The sequence below is a fragment of the Rhea pennata genome, chromosome 5 (genome assembly GCF_028389875.1).
Source record: "Rhea pennata isolate bPtePen1 chromosome 5, bPtePen1.pri, whole genome shotgun sequence".
Classification (NCBI taxonomy): domain Eukaryota; kingdom Metazoa; phylum Chordata; class Aves; order Rheiformes; family Rheidae; genus Rhea; species Rhea pennata.
In genome coordinates, this window is record NC_084667.1 from 61,855,141 (window position 1) to 61,872,931 (window position 17,791).

At 38.4% G+C, this 17,791-nt stretch overlaps 1 protein-coding gene across 5 annotated transcripts in view; it reads right to left on the bottom strand.

Moving 5' to 3' along the window:
* The window catches only part of BRF1 (BRF1 RNA polymerase III transcription initiation factor subunit), a 170,811-nt gene that overhangs the window by 26,255 nt on the left and 126,765 nt on the right, over window positions 1-17,791 (bottom strand). For all 5 annotated transcript variants that reach the window (XM_062577185.1, XM_062577184.1, XM_062577188.1 and 2 more), the window contains one exon: window positions 16,542-16,798. In XM_062577185.1, the coding sequence (XP_062433169.1) occupies window positions 16,542-16,798 (257 nt within the window). The remainder of the gene's footprint in view (window positions 1-16,541; window positions 16,799-17,791) is intronic.

Here is a 17,791-nt window from a genome sequence, read left to right on the forward strand (position 1 = left end):
GTTTGTATCAAGCAGTCTACTGAGGGCTGGAAATGAGCAACACTTTGACGTGTGCCCATATAAAAGAATATGATAATCATCTTTTATACATGTGATGGCAGAATTAAAATAGTGCATAAAAGAAGGAATTTTTGAGAAATACTTAGAACAAACAAATCTTAATCCTTCACAAAGTACCTTTGAGTGCCTGAATAAATTTGCTCCAAATTATTACTTCAATATTATCCTACTTAAGACCAAAAAAGATAACATAGGAGACCTTCAAATGAATTACACTATACATTATTTATGTGCTTCGGATAATCCCAGCTCACTATTCAAAAACACTTCATTTTCAGAAATTGCATGCTACCCCAGCATAAACAATACTAATGATGGAAAACAAAAACATAAGGGATTCAGTCACTTTCTAAAGCTAAATATCGCACAAATAACTACCATCCATGTAATCTTTATGCTGCCTCAACACAACTTGCAAAATTGTATATAAAATTGAAAATAAATTGTTAGAGATTATTTTTCAAGAGAACTATTGCAGTAATCTCCTAACAAGGCTTGTCACTTTGACCTTCACGCATATATATATATTTTTACACCTTTACTTGCTGCAACGCTTGTGTGAGAGTCTAAGTGCAACGTGCAGCCCATTTATGAAGCAGTCCCTTGTGTATTATGCCTCAAGAAGCTCCACAAGCCTGAAACATCCCTGGAACCATTTAAAATATTTACAGTCACCAAGGTCAGGCTTTAGAGATCCTGGACAGAAATTTATCACACTATGAGAAATGGAAATGCTTGTTTCAAAAAATCCCCATAAAAGTAGGCATTATTAAAGGCATTATTAAAATCAAAGCCTGCAAATACAGGAAGACTAACACAGAATATGTTTTCTCTGTTCTTAACTCACCTCTCTGCAACACATAGATAAAATTAATCTTTACAACGGCCACTATAAAATCTAGATGTAAGGGGTCCTAACAATGAGATCTCAATCCTTTACTTGGAATTGCATATTTGTGAGGAGCAGAGGATGCTGCAGGTGGGAAGCCACAGAGAGTGCTACTCTCCCAGGTGCCAAGCACTGCAGCAGAAAGGCCACATAAAGCTGTTGAGCAAAGATAGCCCTGATGTACTATTATTCGTCAGGGGATGCTAGGGGCAGAGCAGCTGCAGCACTTCAGCTTGTGATGTGATTTGCAGTGCTGCCAGCTTAAACCCCACTAAATGTCCTGAGCAGTCTCTGTCCATTGAACAACAGCTCCAAACTTCTCTCCTGTCAGTATATGTATCCATTTAATGGACTTGCAGACAAGTCCAAAGTCTGGAGCATCAAAATTCATTCAGAATCCACTTTTTGTTCTTTAAACATCCCTCCTTGGCACACTGCATTTAAATGATTTTGATTATAGTAGCTGAAGAATGATCAAATGATTTTGACATGACACTTTCATAATTAAGTTCTTCCGAAAAAGCTCTAGTTTTTATCAGTAGGTACTATTTTTTTTACTAAGTTGGTCTTTTCCTCCCATTTAACCAGACACGTTTCTATTCATTCTAACCACCAAGTAAATGCTACGAAAGAGGTAAAAGCCCCGAAAATGATACCTGCATAACCATTAACTAAGTATTTGCTGCAATCAAAGCAATAATTAACAACTATTAAAACCACTGAAACCAAATCACAGGCTGACGCAACAGCAGTCTTGACCGTATCGCACAACAAGAACCGTCAAGAAGCTAGAACTGACAACTTTCTAGCTCATCAGGACATCAGCAAAAAAGGCCCTAAGAAATCTTGTAATTCTTTTAACAAGATCGCAGCCTATCTCACAAGTGAGGCTTTCCACTGCCAGATGGTCGATAGGAATGCTAATGGAAAGAGTTGAAGCTGAAATAAATCTGCCACTTTTAATCAATCACAGACAACTGTGTCATCAATAAGCGACTCGTGTTATGACAAATGGCCTTTGGTTACTTACAAGCAAAGTTGATAAAATGTATCACACCCACACAGTCATTGCCACTATCAGGCAACATTAAGCCGTGCATTTTTGGGAGTTAAACATTATTCAGTCCCTAGCAAAAATGTGATTTTGGAGTCACTCTGAAAATCACTCAAAAGAACAACAGTTTCTGAATGTTTGAAGCTACACAGTAGTCGTTGCTCCTGTAGGACAGAGGGGGGAAAAAAACCTTCCAAAATCTCCCAATTTCTGTTAAACTAGCTACTGTGTAATAGTAACTCACTACTAATTTGCAAGTCTTTGCCCACAAGCACAAGGTGCGCTGTAAGGAGAAGACAACTGCAAGACGACATGCTGACAGTGCATCCAGTGTCATCCTCTGTGTCACTCCTTTCCAACCCTCCAAATGGCCAAGGATGACAAACTCTGACAGGAGTGGAAGTCACAAAAGTAACCAAGTTCCTATCCGCTTTGTGAAAATGAGAAGTGGGAGGAAAGGTCCCAAGCAGTCTCCCCGCTGCAGCAGAAATCCCCACGCGCGCATCCGCTCGCCGATCGTTGTGTGCATCTCACCCCGATATCCAGAGGACAGGACGTGGCTCTGCTTGCAGGAGCAGAGGAGCTGGAGTTCTTGCTGGAGGGGAGGAAGAGCACAAGGGAAAAAATGGCAATCTGTAGGACACCAGACTTTATTACTTCCACTACTCATAGGACTGGTTGCTTTACGGCGATACGTTTAATGGAGGCTTCCAAATCCACCTCAGTAAAAATTCTACCTTGTTGGCTTTTACTGACCATTGTCCACTAATGTTTCAAAATATAACTGAAAAAAAAAAACAAGACTGTAAGATTAGGCTAAGGAATGTTTTCGCAATTTAAAGGCGATATGGCAATCAGCAGCTTGAAAGAAAAAAGAATAAACGAAACAAGTTAGTACAGCACAAGAACAAACAAGTCATTTTGAATCCGCTTATGGAGACATGGGAAATTATAATTAGCCTGAACTTCATAACTTGTCTATCAGTACAGCAGTAAGTATATTACTAAGCACGCTTCTCCCTTCTAGCCAAATTACAAACTCCCAGAATCAAGCTTACAAAGAACAGAAATCACTACAAAAATCCCAGACTGGTTTTTTGAATCTCACTGTGCAGAATTATGATGACACAGACACTCCTTTTCCTCCCCTTGATCACAACAACAGCAGAGATGATACTTTTCTAAAGACCAAGGATCAGAAATGAACCAGTCACATCTTGCTTGCTTTGAATTCTGCTTTTTGGTATCCATCCAAGCGGACAGAATCACTGGAACAGCATGATCACCCTTCACTATCATTTTGAAAGAATATTGAACTGTGTGTGCACACAGAGAACACTGTTGATCATTTTATGAAATAATGAATGCCAGGATGAGTATCCCAATATCTTCAAATTTTAAAAACAGCAATTTTTATTCCTGTAATAATACTCTGAAAGATAATATGTTAGAGTTATTATAGACTGCTGCAGCATCATAGATTAGTCTCATAGTATTGATCTTCAAGAGACCAAATGACAGATATGTGAATGTTCCCCACAGTTTTATCAGTGTGTATCTTTCAAGGTTTCTGAATTATTATTTTTCTCCATTTTCCTATTGTAATCTTTTTTGTGCTGTCGAAGTCCTAAGGGAAAGAAAAACACATCTATTTTTTCCTTTTCATGCATAATGAAAGATTCTTTTTCTAGATTTTGAAAAAGGCTACAGTCAACAAATCACCTAAGAACCTAAGTTAAACAGAAAGATATAAACACTGAAATACACTTGACAATAGCTATAGGAAAAGAAGGTCATTAAACACAGAGGTGATGTCCATCTTTAAAAAAAAATCGCACAACTGAGGCAAAAGGGAAAAAAAAGAAAGTAATGGTAGTAATAGTTATGGACAACATATTAAGGAACTTACTAGGGAAAGCTGTAACACAAACTGGAAAAAATTCAGACGTTCTTAAATAGATTGTTTTACCATTTCGTTCCGGAAGTGTGCAAAAGACTGAGAACATACTTTCACTCAACTATCTGCCTCATTAGGGACTGAGTCTACAGCTCTTTGCACTGCTTGTATACATACCAAAATACACATTGCTCCACCTTTTAACAGAGTGAATCAAAGTCCACTGAGGTCGCTGGAACAAAATCCATCTCTAGACACGTTACACTACATAAAATCTTGACGTGATCCATCACTACAACACTCAGTCGAAATCACTTATCTAAAACATTTCCCATCTCACCTTACTGACATTTTTAGAGCAGGTATGTTTAAATTCTTCTTTAAGAACTCTCTTATATATTAGTGCTTCGAAAGATTCTCATTTTGACCCTTTGGTTACGGTGGTTAACAGTGTTTAAATCACGTCAGATTTACCCTGTTAAGTGAAGTCCAAACTGGAAGACAGCCCAGCATCTCCGACACTGCGATGTGGAGCACTACGTATAGACAAGGGCAGCTTCGTCGTTCTCATGACTGTGCTTTAGGAAAAGATGAGCACTGCCATAAAAGTCTGAAAATATTGATCAGCTTTTAAAATCACTTAAAACTAGAGCCTGGGGATACCATCAGCTCCACTGCACCTCCCATGGGGTATGTCCCGCACAGCCAACACCTCCACAAACACGAGCTCTTCAAACTATGGTGTGTAGAGAAGTAGGATATTAAAGCTCCTGATTACTGTGATAAAAAAAGCCTAAGCTGTTTCATTTGGTTTAAAATGGGTCTTAAAATGAAATCAACAGATACTGAAATTGAAAGGAGAGGGAAAGTAATTTGAACAGAAATGCATCCGTTACTCAGCCTTGCCTCTCATAGGTACTATGTAAAAACCACCTTAGAGTTGGACTTCCATGAGGTGCAAATCCTATCAGCAAATGCTGAACCATCAACTGAGTTTTCCAGTCTCTGGTCTTCACTAAGAAGTTAATAAAACACTATGCTTAATACTTCTGAGCTACTAAGTAGCAACAAAATAATGAAGGCACACTGTACTTCACGCCCACTCAAGGCCTTGGATCTCAGAATTTCCTACTACTTCATAATTTAAGATCTGCTTATGTTTTAAGAGGTAATTTCAAACTGCAACCTAAAGCTAGTATAGAAACTACATCCTAGTAATTATCTAATCTCAGAAATGTTCTCAGTCAATTCTCCTGATGATACAGAAATAAATGCAGAAAATCTTCCTTCTACTCCAACAGCTATTTAAATATCATTTTCTACATATTAAAAGATCCAGAATTTGAAGATGACTGTGTGCTCAAAGACAAATTTTCTGTTATTTAATTACATTTGCATGTTCTTTAGTTGAGCTTAGTTCCCCACTCCTGGATGAAATACAAGAGGCACCTGAAAATGTTGATTCAGTGAAAACAGCAAATCTTCAAAACAAGTTTGGGCAAATGAATCACGGAGTCAGATTTCCCATCTATCATGTTAGGAGATGTGCATTGTTTTTACGAGGCAAAGTCTGCAGATTCAAAGTCTGACCTACAGCAACGTGGCGATTGCCGCATTGTTGGTGCCAGCGGGTGAAGGCTCCAGAGCAGGCAGGCTGCTGCGTCCTGATGTCCTGATAAATCGCTCCAAAATACAACGGGGCTCTCAGAGACAATAGCTGCTACGGTTCCCTTTGATGTTAAGGACTTTCCTAATCTTTTCGGGTTAGACTGAGAGAATGGCAGCCAGGGTCTGCAAAGGTCAATAGGATGAGGTTTATTTTTACAGAAATAAGCACCTTCCAACCTAGATCGCTCTAGCTAATAAGTCACTTGATACATTTTTACCGTTCCCAGATAGTACTTTGGGTTATACGGAACTCATGATTTGTTACAGCTTACACACGCCACACTTCACACTGGACTCAATTTACCAGCTGGAAAAAATATCGTGGTTTTAAATCCTTTATTAGTACTTTCTTTTTCTTCTCTTCCTCACTCCTCAGCTCCTCTCTTCTCTCTACTTTTTTAATGGAACAGAATTAAGCATTACAGTTTCATGCTTTTAGAGTTGATGAATAAGTATTTAGGTTTATTTTCATGAAACGCATGGCACAGCCTAGCTGAGCCATAAAACATCGCTGCATTCTGAGCTGTAGCTCATCAGAAGCATTCAGAAGGAAGAGAAGTGTAAGGACATCTCAAATAAGAGATTAAAATTGAGAACTAAATTTCACCCATATAAAATATTTTTGTGGTTCTTAAATTGAACGTGGTGTAGTAAGATCAACGACGTTTTCAGACCACCTAGGCACAATCCCAGACTGACTGAAAAAGACACATCAACATAAATGTAAATGGAACCTATTGAACAGTAAATGTGTGTACACCTATAACACATTTCTTAATAAGATGTCCGTTCATTTATGTTTGGTACGTACAGACCTCATTTTCTCTTGATGTGCTAATGTAATATTTTAAGTTAGTTTTATACTATTCCAGATATTTCTGTTTTTGTTAAGGTTACTTTTCTAATCTAATTAGAACAAATTATTTTGTTCCCACAAACAAAATGCTGGTGAAAAGGAATAGGACTATTTTAAGAAATACTGAAAGGACGAAAATATGGATAGATGGATGAAGTGTAGCTCCTGTTGCTACAGGAAGTTAAGGAAATGCAAGTCCTAAGTACCCTGAGTTGTTATCCCATGATGAGACTGAAGTTGCTTCAGTAAGTTTCTCTCTTCATACTTTTGGAGCACAAATGTTCCAGATCTTAAGAATAAATTATATAAAAACTGAGAGGAAGACCTAAAAATTTTTAACTTTCTAAAATGCCCAAAGGTCAAAATCACCTTTGGACTGGACCAGATTGGAGGAAAACAGAGCTATTACTTCACCAAAGCATCGGGAACATTTCAAGAGGTGAGGAAGAGTCGGTATCACAAACGAACAGCTCAGCAATAAAGGTCGAGTTTGGGCACTACTGCATCACCAAGTGACATTAAGGATCCTGATCGCCTAAACGCCGTCCAGAGGACAAGAAAGAGAGGAAGAGACTCCCAGGTTACAGCCTGCTACAGGAATCCGTGGAGAAAGCCCGCACACAGCAGGCATCAATCAGCGACATTACCCACCCGAGCTGCTTTCCTGCCCTTAACACTCCCCAACCTACACAAATGAGTTAACCTCTTCCTGTTCCATTCCTTTCAATTCTTCTGTAACACTTTTAAGCCATGAATGATGTGCAAACATCTTCAAGGCATACTATATGTGCATATCAATTTTTTAAGCCAATATAGCTTAATAAAGACTGCTGGCACAAAGTTCATTTTATCGGAAATGAAAGAAGAATGAATATCTAAACCACCTTCATCTAAGTAGCGCCTTCAGGCAGAGAGTTAACTGTTAAAGTTACTTACTAAAGAAGAAACTGGAAGGGATGCTGCCTCTGAGAGCTGGGAAGCAAACTATATTCGCTGTGGTTTCGAGGCTTAATGTTTTGTAATAATCAGTCATACGTTATATAACATCATAATTTCAGTCTTGCTTCTCTTCATCTAATGATCTGATTCACTGTTGACTTTAATCTCCATTATTAATTCATCAGCTGACTGATTGATTAAACTATAGCTTTAATCTGATAATTATGTTCCTCAACTTCAGCAACAGTAGTTTTATTAGGATTCTAAATTATTTTGTCTCTTTATTATTGCATGATCAAATTCATGCAAAAGACTTTTTTTCTATTAAAATTGTCATCTCACCATTCTAGAAAGACAAAGGTAACCTGACAAAATAAACAAGCTAGTCACTTTGTTCGGCTTCCAAATTTGTATGCATGTCCATCACACCTGAAGTCTCTAAACAATGAGATGAAACATACTGATTTTAAGAAACACTATGGTATTTGGCATACACTTCTTTCACATAAATACCTTATCTAAAACCACTTCTGGAAAAAGGGAGAGCACACTATTAATATACAACCAATAATTCTGCTTTGCGTGGGACCTTAGAGGGATTCAGTGGCCAAGTATCTTCCAGCAGCCAATCCAACAAGGTTGCGCTCATCGATTTTGAATATCAATACAGATTTCAAACCTATCACACTATGTTATGTTGTGGACTACAATAGCTTTATTGTATCCTTTCACTCCCAGCTATGATGGTCCTGTTGGAAAAGGAAGGTTGCAGACAGTTCAGTTTGGGATGGCTGCTGCAGCAGCCTTTAAAAGCGCTCAGGATGGAAGGTTCTTCAGCTGCTGTGCACTCGGGAGAGGGGCTGCAGCTCCTCAGGCCCACATACATCATCCCCTACTCGGTACCTTTCCATCCTACCTCTGTAGCAGCACAGGTTTCTCTACCAGTGTCAAAGTGCAGAGGGAGATGCAGTGTAAGTCACTGGTCTCCCTCCAACACTTCTTTCTGGCTCACAAAGAAGTGGTCTGTATCAGAGCAGAGATGGAGAGCTGTGGTCTAGAGACGACAGGCAAGTTATCTTTGTCCTTGCAAATCCTAAGCACGGCAAATAGGCTGTTCAGTCTATTTTTGTGTTGGACTGGAGGCAGGGGAAAATGCTGGGCAGAAGTTTCTGACTTACAATAAATTGGAAATTCAGCAACTGAAGAAAAAGTTGAATTTTCTGCGGATATCTTCCAAAGCCACATTTAGAAGTTATCTCAATATGTTTCATCCTATATTTAGTAACAAATGCAGCAAGGCAAAACTGAAATCCGTTAGCACAACAGAAACATCACTGGGTAATGGAATAGCACTTACATAAATGACTAAGTTACAGTATACCAGCCAATTTAAAGCTAATTTTGGAGATCCTGTTAAGTATTATGTGAACAAACAACCTAGTACCTAAAGTTTTGTAAAAAACTGCTATAACTCTCCAATATTTTATCCAGCTATAGTCAAAAGTTGCAATCATACCAACTTAATGACTGCCAATTATCTGGACTGGTAATGTACGCAATCATCAAGAAACAAAATGCTTAATTTGACTGCTTTCCTGGTTTGGGTATTAGTCTTGGTAGCATATGCCATACTGTACTGAGAAAAAGTTAACTTTTGTTTTATTCCATTTCCTTCAACATTTAGTGAATATTCACTGAAAACTCAACTTCACCTGCAGTCTAAAACACATTAGACATGCACTTTCTTTTACATTAAAAAAACCAGTAAATATACATATAAATTATTAATAAATACCTACCAATCAACAAACAGACCCTGCTGGACTAAGGTCAAAGGAAAATCAGTTCAGAAGCCAATCATTTTCCACTTGGGAGAAAACAAATAAATAAATCAGAAAAAGCTGAAGACTAATAACTCAAGCACTTCACAGTGTTCAAGCACTCTCAACTGTGACAGCAGGATATGCACCTTTAAGTTCTGATAACAAGAACCATAACACTTCCCATTTCTTTGTTTCTTCCCTCCCCTCTCATCTCCCAAATCACCCAGGACTATTTTTGCTAGCATGCTATTAAAGTTCAAGAGACTCTGCATACATATTTATATTAAGTCTCACATTAGACATACTGAGTGTAATTTGGAAGAAAAAGATCACAGAGCATTTTCTTATAATAAACCTGAAAATGAGAGCATAGTTAAACAAGAAGCTCTCCATACAACTGTCAGGTAAAATTATGTGCTGGGCTAAAATTGCTCCTATTTGGTCTTAAAAGCAAGGTGAAATTATTTTGGACAGTCACAAAAGTCCATTCTGCATTTTTGTGCTGCCCAGCTGACCTCCCTTGGAATCCTACAAGGAGACGCTTTTCTTGAGTGGGAGGCGGAAAAGCAATATCCAATTTATATTAAGCAAACAACAAGGCTGCTATAAAAATAAGACTTGACCTGTGTCTGGGCCACAAGGTCAACCCAGATCAATGCCTTCAGAGTTTTAAATTAAAAGCATTCTAACCATTTTGGATAAATGGAACCGAGCACTGAATCCGGCAGAAGCTTGTTATTGCTAGAACTCTCATACAGCCCTAGATGTTTCTTCATCCTATCTTGAAGGGTTTATTTACATATATTTCCCAAAGATTCTCGTAAGACTAAATAAACGACAATATGGGAATATTTCTCTCCAGTCAACAAACAAATCAGGAAATGTTAAAATTCAGTTCCATCAACTCACTGGCAGAACAGGCATGAAAGAATGGAAAACGACTCTGTACGTCCCTTCCTGCAGAATAAAGAAAAGGACCAAAGGTCACGTACGTGAAGGAGTGATCTTTTTTGGTCACCTCACCTTGATGAACCAATTCTGCATGACAGAAAAATGCAGAGCTTCTATTTTAAGTGCTTGAAATGATTTGGGAGTCAATGGCAGAAGCAGTTCCTACAGGAGAAGCACAAATATGTCCAGATCCTGCAGGCTGCAGACTTAATCTGTGCAATACAATAGCTGGCAAGCAGCTAATTGCTGGCAAGGAGCTAATTGCTGAACTGTACAGATCATCTACCTGATGTGAAACACTATGGATATGTGGTTCAGAGTTCAACGCACCTGTATTTTCAGGGGTACCAAGCCCCATTAGATGTGAAAGAAGAATGCTGTTATTCATACTGGGGTCTGCCCATTTTGAAGGATCAATCTTCAAAATAGCTTCAGAAAAGTCAGAATAAACATCAACTCCTAACAAACAGCCAGCTCCTGCAAGGCTGAGTTTGGGATTTCTTTTTTAATAAAATAAAATAATCTTTCCTCCTTCTTTAATATTTTTGTAAATAAAATACTAAACATAATTTGTATAAACTTGTCCTTCTAAAAGTTAGGAGAGTAAAAAATACTAGCAAGATTTATTTTGAGTGGCGGGACTTATCAAATGTCACTATTTTCCTGTTCAAAATCATTAATCATTTTGATTAACCTTTGATTTAAATGATTATATACCGCAGCAAAGCACAAACATGCATAAAATAATGCTCCAGAGAAATTCTCAAAGCACAGACCACATAAGAAAACAGTTACGGCAAAGTGATCTAGAGAATTTATTTACCAAGTACCTTATATTCGAACCAAAAGCTGATTCCCTAGGCTCACCTGGGAAGGTTCACACATGTAAATTCATACTAACAGTCACAGTTTAGTTACTCCCTTGGCCATCACGAGAGTGCTTTAAGCAGAAACACTGACCAAAATACACACCCAAAAAAATCAATGAAGCTATAGAAGAATCTTGTAACTGCTATCTCAACAAGTACTTCCAGGCCGAGCATCTTCTGTATGGAATTTTATCCCAGGTGGGAAATCTATGCTAGTGTGTTAGTCGTATATAAAAAGAATGCCTGAAGCACAAGAAGAGACAAGAACTAAAATTTAATATCTCACAGTGTGTAGTACACATGAATTCTAAGCCATGTAACAGACTTCAAAGCAGAGGGGGAAAAACAGGATATCAAAGGTAAATTAGACAAAGAGCTGAAGGCAATTCTGAAAAGTCAAAATAAATGATGGAAAAATTAAAGCATATAAAAACACACTTAAGATCTCATCTCAAAGGACCAATCTGTACAGAGAATACATACCAAAGTTAGCAAGGAAAAGACTCTCAAGAGCTTCCAATCTGCCAAACACAGGGGCTTCTCTCCCTCTTTCAAAGCTCTGCTCTGTCACAAAAAACTAACCTGGAGGCAATCCCGGCACGTGCACATCAGCCTACCGGGCTCCCGCACCAGCTGCGAGCAACGAGCTTCTACCATACCCACGTCCAAACCTTTTAAATCATCATTTAATGTTATGCTTCCTACTAAAAAGTGTTCTGAAACACCCAGCTCTTTTCTGAATACAAAAGTGCTTTGTAACCAAAGGAAATACCTGGGTCTAATTGATACACAGGCTAGGCAGAAACGAAACAGAGTCATCAATCGCGTTATTTCTTCAGATGCGCAGGAATGCCTTGGATTATTTAAAATGAACTTGGTTTCGTGCTACCCTAGATTGATCTAGGTAACCTGGAAAAACTGAGCTCACCCTCTTCCCCTCTATACACACCAGTTTCATAATATAAAATAAAATAAAAATACCGCACATTCAAAGTAAAAACCTGTTTGCTTGGATTTGTAGAAACAAATTACAAGTCATGGTAAATGTAGCATAAGCATTATGGATATTGAGACTTCCAGCTGAGTTAATAATGTCCAGCAATGAAATGCCATGTCGTGCAGTACAACAGCTTTGTCTATGCAAACAGTAAACCAAAAAAATAGAAGGTTCATAATTATCAGTGATCCTAGATGAGATGGAAACAAGTGTTTGAGGGCTTCTTCTTTGCCAGGGAAAGAAAGATATGGATTCTGCTAGGCATTCACAGTATCAAAAAATGCATCTGCAGAGAAAGCTTTCAGGTTGGAAAAGACAAATAGCATGTCAAGCCCTCTCACTCCCACCCCTAGGCTGTCAGGCTCCAGAACAGCCGGGAACACCAATCCAATCAAGACACACTTCTACCTGAGAGAGCGGAAAGGACGTGCAGTATTCCAGATACTCTCTCTAATGATAAAAGGGATTTTTCTGGCGTCATAAGACCCCTTGAAAAGACAAAGACAATTTAGCTGGAGCAGATGCTAATTCAAAGCGTCCTTCCAAGGCCAGGAACTCGGACAGCGGAACAAGCCCCCGTGCCCCGGCTGCGCGGGTAGCAGCATCCCGACCTCGTGACTCGGAAGCGCGCACGGAGCCAAACCGCTAGCGCTTAGCGCCCACCGGCAAAACGGACCGTCGATAAGCGAGGCAACCGAGACCACGGAGCGAATTCGGAGGTGCGTTTCGAAATCTAATCAAATCCAAGAACTCTACCAAGGGCTTTTGTTATACTCACAGCAAGCATGGTTTGCTTTTCTATTCTATATTCATATGCTTTCATTCAGAACAACGTTGTTTTATTACAGTGGATTCAGCTGTGCTTTGCAGTCCTGCTTCATTTCTTCCAAGGCAAGTTCTTCAGGAGATTAACCTGACACATTTATTCCCCTGATAATATATCCTGTCCTCTCTGATATCATTACCAATTTCAAGTACATAGCAATAAACAGGCTCAAATTTTTTAAAAAGTAGTGACTTGAAAGGCTTTTTCGTTCCAACATTTTCTCGGTACAACAGTTTTCACTCCACGAGTAAGGTTGTAAGATTCAGGTCAAGTAAATATAAAATGAATTATTAATCTTCTAATCAAAAGCTTCCAGATCTAAACCCTCTCCTTACCGGACTTGAAGAACTCAAGAGTCTGACTCTGCTCTAACTACAGTTTAGATTTTAAGTAGCTCAAAGCAGCAATTATTATTTTCTAGGAGTTCAATATATTATACTTATATGACACCTGTTTCATATGCACAGAAAACATTATTGAAGACAAACTGTGCAATTGGTATTTGAAATTAAAGTTGCAACATCCATTATGGTAACATCCACTGTGCCACATCTCTGTAACAACAGAGAGTGAAAGGACTTCTTACGAAGCACCAATCTTGATACCTACTAGAACTAAAAAAAGGCAGCAAGAAAAGTAATTAAATCTATTTACACAAAATAAGCTTTCCTAAAATTACTTGCACTGCCTTTATCAGTTTCCTACTATGTCGACACACGCATTAACTACAACCTTGTAATAATTCTTGGAAATGTGTCTTCTTAAACTCAAAAAGTTGTACAGCATTTGTGGCAGAGAAAATTTCTCAGAAATTCAGTTTCCTTCTGCAAATACTGATATATAATATCTATTCATTGAAAAAGGAAGATCTTTGTATGATCCTCAAAGAAATTCTTTGAAAGCACTTTTTTAGCAAAATTTCAGAAAAAAGCAAGCAATTCAAAGATTTCAAAATTAGGATCTTTTAATAAAAAGGTTTCAGAAAAAAATCTACCATCTTTGGAATCAAATAAAGCTATACTAAATAATAAAGCTATACTAAATAATAAAGCTATACTAAATAATAAAGCTATACTAAAAGGGCCATTTACTGAAAGAATGTCCAGTTTAAGCATGCCCCCTGAAATACACTTACCATTCCAACCATTTATAAATGTGACGGAAATTTGCAACTTTTTCCAAAACTGCAAAATTTGCTTATCATTATAACTTTAGCAAACAAAAGGTTTTTTCCTCATAATTTAACTGATTAATACTCTAACTGCTATTTTCCACAATATTAAAAAAAAAAAAGAGAGAAACCACACAGAAATATGTCTAGCTGGAACAATCTCTTTCTTTAAAGACATTCCAGATCCTTTCCCCAGAAATAGCAGTACGCTATACTACTTTTTTTTATCTCTACTTTAATCTCCAAGAACCAGCCCTCCTCTCCTGGTCTGTCAAGCCTACAGTAGCTTGGTATTGGTACCTTTTAATTAGGATCAGGACTAAATCAGCAGCTCTTTAAAACCTGACTACAGCTCAGCTGGACTGAAGGATTGGATTGAAGCAAGGTGCTACTGCAGGCAAATAAAGCTTACTAAATATTTAAGACATATAAAGATAAACATGCAGGACTGTAAATCACTACAAACCAAAACAGTTAGCAAGAGCTCTGCAAATGCCTCCTGGATACAGATACATTATGTGCTTCATTCATTTTCTAATGAGCAGTGTTCAGGGTTTGCATTATTATTAATTGCATATAAATTGCCATGATTTTTGTATCACTGGAAAAGTATTTCGCCGTTCACCTCTCCGAGGAACAATGCTGAACAAAGGAAGCGAATGCATGGCATACAAGAACAATGCTGAACACAGAAATTTATGCATGCCGCTTAAAAGGCATGGCATTTAGACTACTAGCAAAAAAATCAAAAGTATGTCATAAATCTTTAATTGTAAGCAAAAAAAACCACTAATGGTTTCCCACATCCTTGATATTATCTAGGCAAGAACACTGCCTACTTCTGGAGTGCAAAATCTTCTTAACTCACGTATCTGCATGCATCCTCAACCTTCTCTGAAGAGTCTTGCTGCAAAATTTATTGTATCTGAGATCTGCTAATCATCATCAGAAAACTCTGTTATGCATCTTAAGGACGTACTTTAGGCTCTCAAGGGGAAAAATAAACATCCTTTATTACCTGCTTTTGGAAAATACTGATTTGTATTTATTCAGAAACCTTTTCAAGTTGCACCACTGTTAAATTAAATATTTATGGCATGATTTTCCAACGAGTTTAACACCTGTTAAGCATTTAACATGCTGACTTCAGCAGAAGCGCCAAGTGCCCAACACTTCTAAAAACGAGGCCTCAAAGAGACATGGCAGAGATGCGGCAAAGCAGCCGACTGTCGCTCTCACGCCTAAATGCAGCAGGATCCTCACGAGCCCCTACTTCCCACTGCACCGTTTCATTTCGCACAGCTGAATCAGAGCCTTATTTTACTACAAATACCGTAAATATGACTCACTTATACCCGTTGAATCCAAATAACACATATGTTAAGTGCTGGTAGTTAATCCTAAATGCATCTTTGCTTTCCTTCACCAGTGGAAAATGTGTGCGCTTGGGTCATTAGACATGACCGTAAGGAGAAACTTATATAGGAGACTAAAATCCTCAGCGAGTTCTTTCAGCCATCAAAGAAAAGCTGTTGATATGAAGGGTGAGAAGCTGAACAAAAGCGAAGCCTTCTGGGTAAAATACAGAACAAAGAAAGAATAGGGCAAAAAAATGTTTGTTACATTATGAAAATCTGTGTCCCAGTGCCAGTAAGGCTACACAAGTAGCCTTAATTAAGTAGCCTACTTAATTTAAGAATTAAAAGCCTAAATTTCCTTGTGGCATAGGGCCTACACTTTTGAAAGCAAAAAGCTATGTCTTTTAGGCAATAAATAAACATATAACATCCAAATAAGAAATTACTATATGGAGGCTGTTCAAATGATCATCTGATGTGATTTCATAAACTGAAGACTAATAAAACCGTTGAATATTGCAGATAGCACACATCAATCTCCTTACATACTTCACAGCACACTACAAATCTGCCCAGCAAGGCTGAATATTTTACGCATTAAAATAGTAGCTTTCATCACACTATAAAACATTTGCAAATGCAGACGAGAAAACCGACAAGCGTATTTACTGTACAGCTTTATATTTGTGTCATCAATTAACAACAAAAGTTTGGAGTAAAACTAAAATAAAAGCTAATCAAAACAGCTAGCTGTCAAAACAGATGGGAACTATATTTTTCAAATCAAGCAAAAAGCCAAAGCTTTAGAACGTTTAGTGTCATGTCAGTGAATATAGTCAACGTAGAAAGGAAGGACAACAAACGTCAGGGATATATGAAGAAAAGGTGCCCATGGCTGAAAGATTCACATTTAGGAATTTCCACTGAGTTTTTGTTTGTTTGTTTGTTTTGGGGAGGTTGGGGTTTTTTTTTTGCTCCATGACGATTTAACACAAACCAAAACAGGCCTCTCATATGTGAACTATAAATAAGGTTCCACCGCAGCGCTGCAGGCAAAATAAATAAAAACAGAGCCCCAACATTATTTTAGCCTCAAACAAACGTTTCAGTACCTACATTGTCTGGCTCAGAAAGATACATAGACAGTCTCACAGACAGAGATATAAATGAACAATTGCAGTACCTTTTTCCCACACTGTTTACAGGGTTGGCTATATTCCTACTGGCAATAGATTTTCTTCTTGACAGCTTCTTGGTGTTGGTGCTGTCATCAGTGCTGTCATCCTCTTTCTTTGGTGTGTTACTTCCTTTGCTGTTCAGGTCCCTTAGCACATTATAATTAATTTTACTTGAGATTTTCTTCTGTTCTAACATCTTTTCAATTGCTTCTCCTGCTGTGCTGGCTTGAATCGGCTCCCGTTTCTTTGCAGATTTCTTTGGCTTAATTAAAATATAAAATTAGTGATGTAGACACAAACAAAATTTTTTGGAAACTGAAGGGTGAGCTGCAGCTCAGCAGTCCTGCTACAGGTGCTGCTGTCAGGGGACCGCCCATGCTGAAGTCAGTGCTCCCAGCCCTGTGACCAAACAGGAGCAAGGGACCGCTTTTCTCCAAAAGATAAGTGTGCCCTTTTGTATTTTTGCCGAATGCCCGCACAGTTTTTTTTTTTTTTAACAAATTCTTTATCTACATTAGTGTTTCGTATTTGTGTTGCTGCCAGAAAAGGAACACAGGCCATTTCTCGCACGTGAGAAAAAAAATGGAACGAACTCCTGTTACAGGAACTGGGATCCTGATTAACTCACCCAACGTATAAATAAAGAAATTCTCCCACTAAAAAATGCCTTCCAAAATTAGAGTCAAGACGGGTTACTGCTCCCTCTCCGATAAGGCTGTATCAAAACTACAACAGTATTTCAGATGAAGTCTGAGAGCTGCAAGTGAGAATATTCACCCAGCTCTTCCCCCACGCTGAAAAAGGCCAGGAATATCAGAAGCAGCGTTGTGAGCGTGGGCGGGCATCAATGCTGCGGGTAAGAGGATGCTACAGACGCGCAGCAAGTGCAACGGTGGCGTCACCCGCACACCACAGGCGGCCCTGCCGTCTTGGCCAAGGGCTGCACGCCCAAGCCTCACATTAAGCTTTGCAGTTTGACGTCGCACAAATTCAGACGAAGAGAAATGACACTGCAGAACGTTTCTATCCATGTCTCACGCCTGGGTAGGTAGACAAAAAAGATCCTCTGTTTCTCATTCAGCATTTGCTTTTTCAAAAGAAGGTTTTAACACCAAGCTCCACAGGAGATTTATTTTTTAATTTATAATAGCCCCTCTGTTTACCTACATGGGTCAAGTGCTACCTTGAAATCTGAAAGCACTGTATTAATCAAGCTCTACTCCAGCTGTCAGAAACGATACAGAGTTACAGAAAA